Consider the following 13,202-nt stretch of genomic DNA (forward strand, 5'->3'; position numbering starts at 1 on the left):
CAGCCCCTGCTGTGCTGAGCGACAGACGAGCGAGGGAAGAACCTCAGGACACAGGGCTGAGAAAAGCCAGCATAAAGCGTTTTTATTGCGATAATAAACTGGATACCTTTGTGCGGCGGAGAAGGAAGTGACTGCTGGGAATTTCTGTTACCAAGGGACCGGGCAGGGCAGAGGGAGGGGCACAGGGGACAGCTATGCGTCCTGTGAGACCAGGCAAGCAGCGATGACCAGCATCAGGTGGCAGGAGAGAATGGGCAGGTGTGCTCAGAGCAGGGACAGCAGGGGGCTGATGGTTCCTTTTCATGGGGAAGGAGGAGGACAGAGGCGTTTCTGTTGAGTTGAGCCCCCGCCACCTCCCCTGCAGACAGCACCTTCCCTTTGTCCAGTTTTCCTTTTTCTTTAAAGAAAGCTCCATGCTATGGGATTTTCAGGGTGTGGTGGAGCTCTGGTGGAAACCCAACTCCCTAAATCCAAAAGTGGTCTGGAGGGGAAGGCAGGCCCACCATGAGATGGCAGGGTGAAGCAGGGGCAGGGCAGCCCTCCTTTCCCAGAGCAAACCCACAAGGCCTGCAGTGATGCTCCCCAGGGAGCAGGGAAAGGCCAGGCTCCCTCGCTGTCCCACTCCAGGCAGAATTCCTATGAACAATCCTAGTGCTACCTTGCTCTCTGCATCCCTTCAGCCTCAACAACCTCACTCTGCTATGGCTTTTGCAGCAGCAGCAATTTCTGGTTTGGAAACACCATAAATCTGCACCAAAACAAGTAACTAACAGGATTCCTTTTGTTCAAATGACTCCTATCTAAGGTCAGCCCATCTGCGTGCTACTGGGAAAACGAAGTCTACACCTGGAACAAAAATAAGATTAAGAACTTGACCCAAAAAGAGTTGAGGTTTACGGTGTATAGTTTAAAAAGACATAAAAACACGATACAAGGAGGAAGAGTCAGACGCAAAGCTTAGTGACCAAAGGCATTCAATCAAGGTGTAAGGTTATACAATGAGTGTAGTGGACTATCAGGAAAAGCTCCGTACAAAGTCATGTGCACTCTTCTTGAAGCTGAGATTCTGGATTCCTCCATGTGCCAAACCTGTGTGGAGAGAGGAGAGGCAGTGTGACAGAGCTGCCTGCTGGACAGGGAGGGAATGTGCCAGGGCACAGCAGCCTCCACACAAACCACACCGGGCCCTCAGAGCAGCAGCCAAGCCTTGATCACAGGGGGGAGCACAGCCCCACCCTGCCCACACCGTGGGGACCCCACACCCCAGGGCAGAGCCCCACAGGATCACAGAATGGGCTGGGCTGGAAGGGACCTTAAAGACCCATCTTGTTTCAGCCTCCTGGCACAGGTAGGCACAGTCCACTAGTCTAGTTGTTCCGAGCCCCATGCATCCTGGCCTTGGACACTTCCAGGAATGGGGCAGCTGTAATTTCACTGGACAGCCAGTGCCAGGGCTCCTCCAGCCACACAGGGAAGAATTTCTCCCTAATATGTAATAGTATCTACTGTACCCTTGCCCTCTGTCAGTGTGAAGCTGTTCTGCCTTGCCTTGTCACTTCAGGCCCTTGTGCAAAGTCCCTCTCCAGCTCTTTTGGAGCCCCTTTAGGCTCTGGAAGGTGCTCCAAGATTTCCCCAGAGCCTTCTGCACTCCAGGCTGAGCAGCTCCAGCTCTCAGCCTGTCTCCACAGCAGAAGTGCTCCAACCCCTGGGTCACAGTCATTCCCTCCTGCCCACACCATCAGCCCCATGCCCTGGCAGCCTGAGAGGCAGGAGGAAGTGCGGCAACTGAGCCCCCTTGGTGCAACAACACTCAGAACCCAAGACACAAAGAACCAACATGAACCTGCTCTGCCAGGCTGGGAACTTTGCATGTAGCACTGTAGTGATCAGAACCCCAGCTCACCAGACTCCCAACAGCAACTTCTACCCACAGCCAGAGATGTGCCCTGTCCTCCTCATATTCCCCATGACTCCCCACTCCCCCCTTGCCTCCGTCCCACCTCCCCACACTGCCCCAAGATCAAACACAGGGCCCTTGAGCTGTCCTCAATGCACACAGTCCCTGACAGAAGCTGCCCCTCCTTACCCGAGGACAGGGTGCTGGGATGGGTCATTCCAATTTCATGAGCTCCACGTCAAAAATTAGAGTGGCGTTTGGTGGGATGATCCCTGGGTGCCCAGTGGAGCCGTAGGCGTAATCTGGGGAGATGGTCATCTTTGCCCGCTGACCAACGCTCATCTGGGGCAGGGACAGAAAGACAGGGACGTCAGGAGATGGGCACAACTGCCAGGGGAGTGACAGAGGAGGGACACACACACCTGTCCCCACTGCTTTCCCTACACTGGGCAAGAGTACAGACTCAAAGGAGAGGAACAGGAAGAATGTCAGAGGGAAAAGGCAGGCAGCATGGGCTGGAAAAGGAACAGGGCTTGAGATGTCCTTTACATGAGGGAAGGCAGGGAATGCCAGGAAATTCCCTCCAGCCACCAGCACCCTTGTGCTGCCAGCACGGCACAGAGCGAGCAGTGTCACACGGGCAGAGCTGAAGCTGTGCTGTGCCCACAGCGTGGGATCACAGCCTGGAGCTGTGCTGTGCCCACCAGCCCTCCCTGTGCGTGGGCTCTGGAGCCCGGGAGGCCCGAGCGCTCCCGCCGTGCTCCCGCGGAGCAGAAATGTCAGCGCTGAGTCACCGGCGTGCCGTAGGTGTTGCTGGGGCCTGGCCCGGCTCCACTGCTGCCAGCTGGCAGGTGGCAATGCAGAAGGTGATATTCACACCCACACCTCCCAGCGCTGAGGGGGTGGAACAGGGGGATAAAATAAAGAAATAATACAAGAGGGAACGAGCTGCATGCACACTGAGTGCTGCCCACGCCGCGGCTGCCGGCACGGGGAGCGCGAGGCAGAGGAGCTCCAGGCACCTGAGCGACGCCTTCCTCCCAGCCACGGATCACCTCCTGCTTGCCCATCACAAACTTGAACGGCTTGTTCCTGTCGCGGGAGGAATCAAACTTCTTCCCATCCTCCAGCATACCTGGGGAGACAGAGGGAGATGGTGATACAGGGACAGAGCCACGCACGCCAGTGTGAGATGTTGTGACCTGGCAGCCCGAGCAGGTGACAGGCACGTGGCTCTGAGTCAAAGATGTGTCTCAGCTTGTCCTCCTTTTCCCTGGGAAACACCTGTACAGGAGGGGAAACCCCTGTGGCATCACCATCCTGGGACAGGGAAGGATGACACTTAAGCCCAAAGAGAAGTGCTCCTCTGGGTCAGGAGCAAGGACTGACGGGAACAAACGGATGGGGGAAGAAAATCTTGTCCATCTTGCAGGACCACCAACAGTCATTTATCATCAGGCAGCAGGATCCGACCTTGTGCTTCCCATCCCACCAGCAAACACACCTCTCACTCACCAGCTTCTATCTTCAGGCACCCAAAACTCTGATGACACTCCAGTGCCCCATCTGGAGGCTGTGATTGGCCTCCAGCCCTGCCTGTGCCCAGCTGATCTAAGCCAAATCCCTCCTGGACCCGGGAATGACGATGGGGAGAGGCAGCACCAAGTGCCTGGGGCAGCCCTAATTCCCCAGCACGGGCTGAGCCAGGCTGATATCCCCAGAGCTAAATATAACTCCCCAACATGAGCTAAGGAGGAATTTCCTCCCCTCCCTTGCTCCCTGCCTGACCTTCTTGGGGAATCTTGGAGCTGGCACTGCCTTATAGGAGCAGTAACTCCACCAGTCAACTCCTCTAAGGCAGCTCCAGCTCTACATTAACACAGCCAGTGCCCTGTACAATAAACCCTGTGTGATAAGAGCACAATTAAACTCTCTTCCAAAACACTTCCCAAAACAGCCAGAAAATCCTGCTATCCTGACTGGAAACTGCTCTACAGTCTTGAAAAACCAAACTTCCTCAGGATGGCACCAGGCAGATTGACTTCCTTTTGCCAGGGCATGTGTGCAAGGGAAAATGTGTCTGTGAAAAAGATGGGATGGGGGAGCTCAGCCCCTGCTTGCACAGTGACCAGAGGGAATGGCACACAGGGATGGGGAATGTTGAATGCAAAGAAGGGAATGGGAAAAAATACATCTCTTTTGCAGGGGCAACAAGCACCAAGACCTGTGGGCTCCTCTCAGGGAGCAGAATTAAGTTTTTAATTTAACAGACAGCAAAAATCCCTTGTCCACTGTGTCGAGCGTCAGCTCAGCCGGTCACGCTGCAGCCCTGGACTTTGGAATAGTAAATCTGGAGTTCTCTCATTTCCTCCTTCCAGGATAAACCTCTTGTTGCTGAACCTGCTTCCAGCCCGCCTGGCACTGCTCCTCGCTCCCGCCTGGCAGCAGGGACAGGGCAGCCCATGCTGGCTGGCACCAGCAGCGCTGCCCGCCTGCGGCCCCAGCTGACCCCGGCTCCCAGCCCTCCAGGGCAGCACTGGGCCGAGGTGGGACAGAGAGGACAGCCCTGTGCCACCCTTCTCCCTGCACATCCACCGAGGAAAAACCCCAGGGGCCACACAGCACAACCCCCTGCTTGTCACAGCAAGCACGGACTACTGGGATGCTCCCAGGGCATCTGCAGGCTGCAGAAGTGCATCCCATTCGATGTCCAGAGGCATCAGCAGCAGTGCAGGAGATGCTGCCAGCCTTGCACAGGAGTGGATAGCACTGCCTGACTCCACTGCCAAGCTCACCTGTCCCAGTGCAGCCCCAGGAAGTGTTTCAGAGCTGCCAGCTCCCTGGCTGCAGAAGAGATGGATTGATGAACTATGCTGGTTGCAGCAGCCTGAGGGATCGATCACTCAGCTCTCCCAAACCAGGATGGAGAAGGTCATACGTGGGAGCCTGGCCAAGCTCCCCCATCATGCCAGAGGGGAAAACAAAGAGGCTCCAATCCTTCGGAGACTGCATCCTCATCTCAGGCACTTCGTCTGCCCACAAGCCTCCTGGGAGACTTCTCCAGCCCTGAACAAGTATGAGCAACCATTTCCTCCTCCCTGCCATCCCTGAGCAAGGAGATAATGAGATCTTAAAGCTATTATGGAGGAAAAGCATCCTCGGGCAAAAGCAGTTACCCCTGCAGAGCCCAGGAGCAGCAGACAGCCCCTGGCACATCCCAGCTTATCCAAGCCCTTACAGGGCTCCGTCCTTGCCACCCCCAGTCCTGCAAGAAGGGCAGAGCTCACACGAGTGGATTATGGAGACCCACATCCCTAGCTTCCATCTGAGCCCCTGGAGATCCCAGCTGCTCTATACAGACCCCAAGGGGTCTCAGGGAACCACAGTGAGGAAGAACAGAGAGCCCTACAGCTCAGCCATGGGATGGAGTGGGGGCTCTGGAGCACAGCCCCAGTGGGGCAGCGTGGCCCTGCCAGGTCTCTGGCACACTTGGCAGGCAGGAGCTGGGAGACGCCGGCTGCAGCGTGCGCCTTGGCTCGGGGCCCCCTGGGCGGGCAGAGGCGGCGGGGAGCGCTGCTGGAGCAGGCACAGTCAGCCCTGGCACAAACCTGCCGGGTCGGGTTCTGCGGGGCAGCCCCACCCGCACACCCTCCATCCCCTCTCGGTGCTGATCCCTGGCAAGGCCATTGCCCAGGGGCTCCGGCACAGAGCCAGCCACCAAGGAGAGGCAGGAAGAGACCAGAGCAGTGGGGCAGGCACCGCTGCTCCAGCTGGGACAGGATGGAAAACCCTTCCCAGACGCCCTGGAATACCCAGCATGCTCCAAACCCCTGCTCAGGGCAGGGATGCCTGGATGAGGTTCAATCCTGCCTCCACCAGCACTTGCCATCACTCAAGCCCACCCCATTATCACCCACAGGTGGATGGGGAGAGGGCTCTGGCCAACATTCTTGAGGCCTGGCAGGACAGAGGACTCCAGCACAGGCAGGGAAGGAGGTTCAGGAGATGTCACTGAGCTCCCACAGATGCCACAACCCATGGACCGGCAGTCGCACGCTGGGGAGGAAACACCTCCTCACCACAGGATGTTTGCTGAGCAGTGTGAGAGCATCGAGGGCAGCACCCAGAGCAGCCAGGGGAGCACCACTGCCCCAGGGACTGTGCACAGGCTCAATGGGAGGACAGCAGTCCCCTCAATGCTATCCAGCCAGAGAAAGGCAGGTTCCTCCAGTATTCATCTCTGCTCCAAGACCAACTCCCTCAGAGACACCCCCCATGCCACTCAGGCGAAGCCATTTGGCCATTCTGTGTCAGACTTGTTCCTGTCCTGGCACTCCCCAGAATGACTACAGCCCCCCATTTCCCCTCCTGAAGTGCAGTGGGGTGCCCACAGTCCCCCCACACAGCCAGTCCCCCTGGCACCAGCACTGCAGGACCCCCAACTGCACAGCAGCCCCACTCTGCTCCCTGCTCTGACTCAGGGGGGCTTAGCTCTGTTGGCTCCAGTCCACACCCTCTGTTCCATTCCACGCCAGTTACTGCAAGCAAAGTGTGCTGAACACACTGGGCGCATCAGGGAACTTCATTTAGTCCCTTCAAGAGCCCCATGTAGCAGATTTCACATCAAAGGCTCTTTTGGACACTCTGTGGCACAAGCTTGCCACAAAAAGATCTGGAAGGAAGGAGGGGGAAAAGGTTCAATTTCACCAGCTCCCCCTTTACATTTCCATCTCTGCAACCCCAGCATAAGCAACTGGCATCTCAAAGGAGGTTGCTCTTCTCTCCACCTCTTTCCTCTGCACTGCCCTCCGGCACCAGGGCTGTCTGTCCATTCTGGGATGCTCTCAGCCCGGCCATGCCCCATGGAGCAGAAGCCTGGGCACAGGCAGAAGCAGCACCAGCTGCTGGCTGACCAAGCTGGCTCCCCATAATCCCTCCCCTTGGATCACTGTTTTTTTTCCCAAATGGTTTTTACCCAAACCAGTGTGCATCCATAACCCAGCACAGGGAGAGCTGCCTGCTGCACACCACAGCCTGGATCTCCCCAGCACTGGAGCAAAGGGCAGCTGGGGACGGAGCCAAGGCAGGCTCTGGAAGGAGTCCTGGAGTTCGGCACCTCCAGCACTGCACTCTGCCACCATCCCTGATGCTGCTATGGGATCGGGAATGCTGCAACCGGGCTGGGAATCAAAGGTTTGTGAGGTTTCCCATGAGCCAAGCCCCGCTCCCGTCTCTGGCAGAGCCGGCTGCAGGAACTGCGCTGCCGACGCAGGGAAATGGCATCAGGGCCTGGAGGTGTTTGATTCCTGCTGCCTGCCGAGGCGGGGGGGCAGGAGCTGCCTGCAGACGGAACGGGGGTGGGGATAAAGGACAAATGGAGACAATAACAACAAAAAAAAAAAACAAAATAAAGGAAATTAGAGAATGTCTCCCAGGCGCAGCACATCACTGCTGCTGGGGAGGGTCCGTTGTGAGCAAGTCACCACGTAGCACTTAGCCTGAAGAGCCATGACGTGGGGACAGGATGCTAGTGACCCCCAAACAGCTCTGCCGGGGTGGGGGACAGGGCTGGGGAGAGCAGCCAAGCTCCAGCAGCGCCGCAGGAGGGGAGAGCCGGCGCAGGGAGCCGGAGGGTTGGGAGTCGGAAGGGCTGGCAGGCAGCAGGACTGGCCCACCGGGAGCCACTTGACTGCCTGCCAGCCTCTCTTTGTTCTTCCACCGGCGGAGGAAACGGGGTGGCCGGGCAGACCAAGCTGCTTCCTCTCCCTGCTGACGAGGGAACGGGAAGGACGGGGGAGACGGAGGAGCAGCAGATGGGCTGGATGCCCGCCGAGCCCTCCCAGCAGGCCGGGCCCCGTTCTGCAGAGAGGGGCAACCCCAGCCCCCCAAAGGGAGCAAGGGGAGGCGGAAAGCGCTGGGGCGGGAAGGGGAATTGGTTATTAGCAAAAACAGTCACAAATGAGTCATTAACTCGTTTTCACCACGCCGTTGAGCCAACGCTGTACAAAAGGCAGCCCAGGGGGACAAGAGCCCCCAGCGTGATCCCCAAAGCATTTTTGGGGTCCAAAGATTGGTTTCTTTACCTCCCCGGCTCGCAGAAGGCTGCTGGAGGACATGACCCTCGCTGGCTTTGGGGCAGCCCCTCATCAAAGCACTACCCCGACCACTCAACAGCGCCCTGGTTACCCGCACCGGGGTCCCCCCAAAAAACCCAAGGATGCGGGTCTGGGGTGGCCCCACGGGCACCCCTGGTGTCACCCCACAAGGGAGAAGGGACTGGGGCAGGACTGGGGCGGGGGATTGCACTCCTGCAGGGAGCTGCGGCAGGAAAGACCCCGCTCTGAAGAAGCAGACCCCAAAGCTCCCGGGGGCTCACTCGTGGAGCCCTTAAGGGCCGCCCCACAGCCCAAGGGTCCCGGCTGCCCTGGGACCCCCGGGGCTCCACCCGGGGTGCCCCTGCCTGCGCCCCGGGTCCCCTCTGGGTCGTTCCCCGGTGCACCCCCATAAAGAAGGCTGGATACGCGTGGGTAAGGCCCCTCCATTGAAAAGGCTGCGGGAAAGATGGGGACAACGGGGCCTCCCCACGGCCACGGGGCGCCGACAGGACCTCCATCCCCCGCCGGGGGCTCATCCGCGCCCCCCGGGAAAGGCCCCCGAGGCGGCCCGGACCCCGCTCCTCCCCACGGAGCGCCGCGGCCCATGCGAGCCGCCGCGCCCGGGGTCCCTGCAGGCAGCCGGGGGCGGGGGGACCGGCAGGACCCGCTCCCCCGGTGTCCGGGCCGGTGCGACCCTCCCGCCCCTCCGCTCCCGGGCTCGCCCCGCACTCACCCGTGTAGTGCACCACGCAGGTCTGGCCGCGCTTGGGGAACGTCCGCCCTGCGGGGAGACACGCGCCATCACCCCGCGGCACCGGGACCCGCACCGGGACCCGCGGGGAGGGCAGGGAGAAGGGGTAGGGGGGAGCGGGCTCGCCGCGGCTCACCGTCGCCGGGGGCGATGGTCTCCACATGCACGCCCATGCCGGTGCCGGTGCCGGTGCCGCTCGCACCCGCAGCGCCCGCAGCCCGACGGAGGAGGGGCCGCGTGTGCGCAGCCGCGGCGGTCACCGCCATAGAGCCCGCCCGTCACTTCCATAGATCCCGCCCGACCTTCCATAGATCCCGCCCGGCGGAGCCGCCCTGGCCGCCGCCATCTTCCGCCCCCCCGCCCCGCCGCCATCTCGGCACCGCGCGGTTGCCGGGGGAACGCGGGCCCGGCCATGAGGGACCCTCCGGGCGCGGGGCCCTGCGCGCTTCGCCCCCGTATCGCCATTTCCAGCCCGCACAGCCGCGCCCGGAGGGTCCCTCATGCCTGCCCACCACAGAGTGAGTGAGGGTGGAAAGGGCCTCTGAGATCAGCGATTCCAACCTCTGACCCAACACCACTATGGCAGCTACAGCAGGGCACTGAGCGCCGTGTCCAGCCTTTCCTTGAACACCTCCAGGGACGGTGACTCCATCACTCTAGGCAGCCCATTCCAAAGTCTGATCACCCTTCTTGTGAAGGAATGCCACCTAATGCCCAGCCTAAACCTCGCCTGGTGCATCTTAAAACCACGTCCTGTCATCCTGCAGCCAGGTGGGGGTCAGGCTCTGCTCCCAGGGAACAACGGACAGGACAAGAAAAAATGCCTCAAGTTGTGCCAGAGGAGGTTTAGGTTGGATATTGAGGAAAATTGGTTCAAAAGGATGATCAGACACTGACACAGGCAGTGCAGGGCAGTGGAGTCACCATCCCTGAAGGAATTTAAAAGACATGTGCATGTGGCACCTGGGTTCATGGTTTAGTGTTGGCCTTGGTCATGTTGGGATCTGATGATCTTAAATATCTTTTCCAACCATAATGATTCTGTGATTAATGCTGCTCCCCGCTGTGCAGATGGAGGTCAGTGCCAGCCCCGCATTGCTGGGACAGGCTCAGCACAAGATATGCAGGTTTGAACAATCCCACACTCAAAAGGACTTTTTTTCTGGTACAGCAGCAACAATTTTCTTTTTTGGTCAAAAAAAGAATCACTCCAGGCACAGGATTTTTGCCTCAAAGTGTCCTATTTCTTTACTTCAAGGAGGTGAACTTGAGCCTCCACAAGGGAACAGAGAATTTCCAAGGACAGCCAAGAGACTAATAAAAAGCCAGGATTCTCAGCAAGTGCATTAAAATGGGACACAAGAGGAGGAGGCTCTTAAAATAACAGATAATAGCATGAAGCTAGTTGTAATTGCTTGTGTCCCTTGCTAGTATCTTTCAAATACTGAAATACCAAGGGTGGGCTTTTTTCTTGTTTGATGCCATGGCATTATGTTTTACATTAAAGCTCCAACACTGAAAGTGCCAGTGGTCCCTGACTTTCCACATCAGGAGGGCAGATGTGTGAGGCCGTGAGTCAAGGTGAAAAACAACAGGGTATAAAAAGGGGCATGTTCTCATCCCTACTTAGTAATGCTGTCTTTGCTGAGAGCTGGGCCTGCTCTTTCTATAAGAACTAGTGATAAACAAGGATCTGAAAGGGGAAAATGCTGCTGGATGTAAGCCCATGCTGGAGCCCTTGCCTCCACTGGCACAGGCACGCTTGCACACGTCAGGCACAACAGCTCTTGCTCTGGGTGGGGTGTTTTGGTTTGTTTTTGGGGTTTTTTCAGTCATTGGTATAACCTGCCCATCTTACCAGCAGCAAGGTGACTGCAACAAGCGGTGTTTCAATGGGGGCAAGGAGCTCAGGCAGGTTTGACCAACCCCTCACTGCTCAGGGTCCAGCTGGTCAGACCCAGGACAGGTCCAGGTCACATTCTGGTGCCTAAACTCTTGAGAAAGCACAAAGGCTTGAAAACTGGTGAATTCTTCCCCAGTCATTCCCTGCCCTCAGGATCATCCTCTGACAGAACTCACAAAGTCAGAAATGCCAGAAATGTCAGAAAGAGGGACAAGCGTGACCATTGAGATTTAATACTGTAAAAAATAAAAGGGACATTATTTGAGCTACAGAAACACCACCCCAGGCAGCAGTGGGCTGGCAGGCACCACACACAGCAGCAGCTGCGGGTTTGCTGGAGGGAAGGATGGATCCACAGAGGGATCTGGGCAGGCTGAATTGATGGTCCAAGGCCAAAGGTATGAAATTCAACAAGGACAAGTGCCAGGTCCTGCCCTCAGGTCACAACAGCCACACACAGTGCTCCAGATTTGGGACAAATTGGCTGGAAATCTGGGAAGAGATGTAGGGGTGCTGAACAGCAGCATCTGAACATGAGCTTGTGTGTGCTCAGGTGGACAAGAAGGGCAGTGGCACCTGGATGAGCAATAGTGTGGCCAGCAGGACCAGGGCGCTGACCCTGCTCCTGTACTGCTCCTAAACCCAGAGGCAGCCAGACTGGCAGTGAGGCAGTGGCAGAGTGCAGTGCATCCCAAAACCTGACCAGGCTGAGCCAGCTGATCCCAAGGAAGAGCCTTCACTCTCCAGAAAACAACAATAAAGAAAAAAAAAAAAAAAAAAAAGAGAAAAACATGAGGTTCTTTGTGCATCAGAGAAATGGTTTTGAAGCAGGGCTGCTGTGACCACCCTGACACTGCTCTCAAACACCATCGCCCCCCTGACTGCACCATGAGACTTGAGGCTTTGCATTAATTCATCGCACAACTGGGGAGCAATTTGCTCAAATCCTGCCAGTGTGTACCAGACTGGAGAGCTGCAAGGTCACCCTACGGTCAGATCCAGCTCCAGCCCTAAAAATAACCAGCCTCCCTCTCTGGCTGTGCACAGGGCTGAGCCCAGCCCAGCAGTACAGCCCCAGCATGGCTGATTTCCCCCCTCTCCCCCCACTGCCCCCTCACTGTTGCCAGGAGAGATGTGGGGGTGCCAGCAGCTTTTGAAGATGCTGCTGTGGGAGATGTAGCTATGGGCTACGATTTAAAAGTTCAGTCCTTCCTGAAATTCATTTGACACTTCTTCCATAACCTCCCAACCTGTCAAAACCCAGGACAAGCTGCCAACCCCTCCCAGCTGCTGACTGGAGGCAGTAGAGCCCATTGTCTCCTGTTTTCCCAGAAGTGACTCAGGTGACATGGCCCAGGCAGGTGGACAGAGCTGACTCCCACCCCCCTACTGCCTGGTGCTGTTTCTGCTCATGCTTTAACCCACTGCTGGCTTCAACTTCACCTTTGTTCGAAGAAATTCTAAACCTTTCCTCATGAAAGGGCAGTCTGAGCACAAAGACATCCACTATCTCAACAGTATTTTCCCCTAAATCTGGTCAAAAATAGTTTCCTCTCAAAAACAACCTCTTTGTTGCTTGTGTTCCCACAGGCCAAGTGACACCTCCACACCCTGGTGTCTCAGTGCTGCTCTGGGGCTGGTGGGGGCCCTTCCTCCCAGCACTGCAGCCTAAAGGAAACCATAGATCTGCCTTGCCCAGATCTGTCAGGACCTGCCAGGCCAACCCCTGGGAGAAGCTCTGGTGAGGTGGCAGGATGGGGGCTGCAGCAGGAGCCCCTCCAGCTGGGAGAGGGAGGGGTTTGAGACACAAAGCAGGCCTTTGGGACAGGGAACAGGGAGCAACAGGAAGCAATGGCTTTCCCCGACAGCAGCACATCCTGACAGAGCAGCAAATTTGTGTCTGGATGAACTCAGCCTCTCCAGGTTTATTCCCAGCTGCCACACTGTACCTGACATGGGTTAAAAGGAACCCAAGCTCTCATGAAACCTGGTGAGACGCCAGGCAGGGTTAGGACAGTGGGCAGTGGCTTCTAACTGTATCCATCCCTGATAATTCCCAGCTGCAGCTCTCACAGGCTCTGTTGCAGGCCCCTTCCCAGCTGGCTGTGCCCCATCCCTAGCAGCACAGGATGGTGTGTGAGACAGCCCCAGGCACCATGTTCCTGCAGTCTGGAAGGAGCTGTACCTGAACAGGTGCTGCAGGAATGTCAGGGAGGCAGGGCAGGGATCACACCATGCTGCAGCAGAGCACCCTGGCCAGCACAGAGCTTGGAGCAGCCCTGAGGAGGAAGCAGAGCTGGGCAGATGCGACCCTCAGATAAGGTGGTCACACTGCTCCTTGCACAAGCTGAGCTGCCCAGTACAGCCTCTTCCCCAGCCTCCAAACCACAGCCCAGCTACTGAGAGATCAAGGTCTGTGAGAGGAAGCAGTAACATCTGAGAGAAAACCTAATATCTGAGTTTCTAATATCTCTTATTTTCTTGCTTAACTGCTTCAAGTCCTTGCCCTGCAGCAGAGCCCTGGGGCAGCAGTGACCCTCTGCATGCAAGATCTGC

At 57.4% G+C, this 13,202-nt stretch overlaps 1 protein-coding gene across 1 annotated transcript; it reads right to left on the reverse strand.

The window, feature by feature from the left end:
- Window positions 1-57: 57 nt before the first annotated feature.
- Window positions 58-9,015, reverse strand: FKBP1A (FKBP prolyl isomerase 1A). Its single transcript, XM_063172412.1, has 5 exons — window positions 8,880-9,015; window positions 8,726-8,773; window positions 2,920-3,032; window positions 2,087-2,239; window positions 58-1,089 (listed from the first exon to the last, which is right to left on the reverse strand). The coding sequence occupies exons 1-4, from the start codon at window positions 9,007-9,009 to the stop codon at window positions 2,111-2,113; spliced, it is 420 nt and encodes a 139-aa protein (XP_063028482.1). The 5' UTR covers window positions 9,010-9,015; the 3' UTR covers window positions 58-1,089; window positions 2,087-2,110.
- Window positions 9,016-13,202: the final 4,187 nt, after the last annotated feature.

This window comes from Melospiza melodia, chromosome 19, assembly GCF_035770615.1.
Source record: "Melospiza melodia melodia isolate bMelMel2 chromosome 19, bMelMel2.pri, whole genome shotgun sequence".
Lineage (NCBI taxonomy): Eukaryota > Metazoa > Chordata > Aves > Passeriformes > Passerellidae > Melospiza > Melospiza melodia.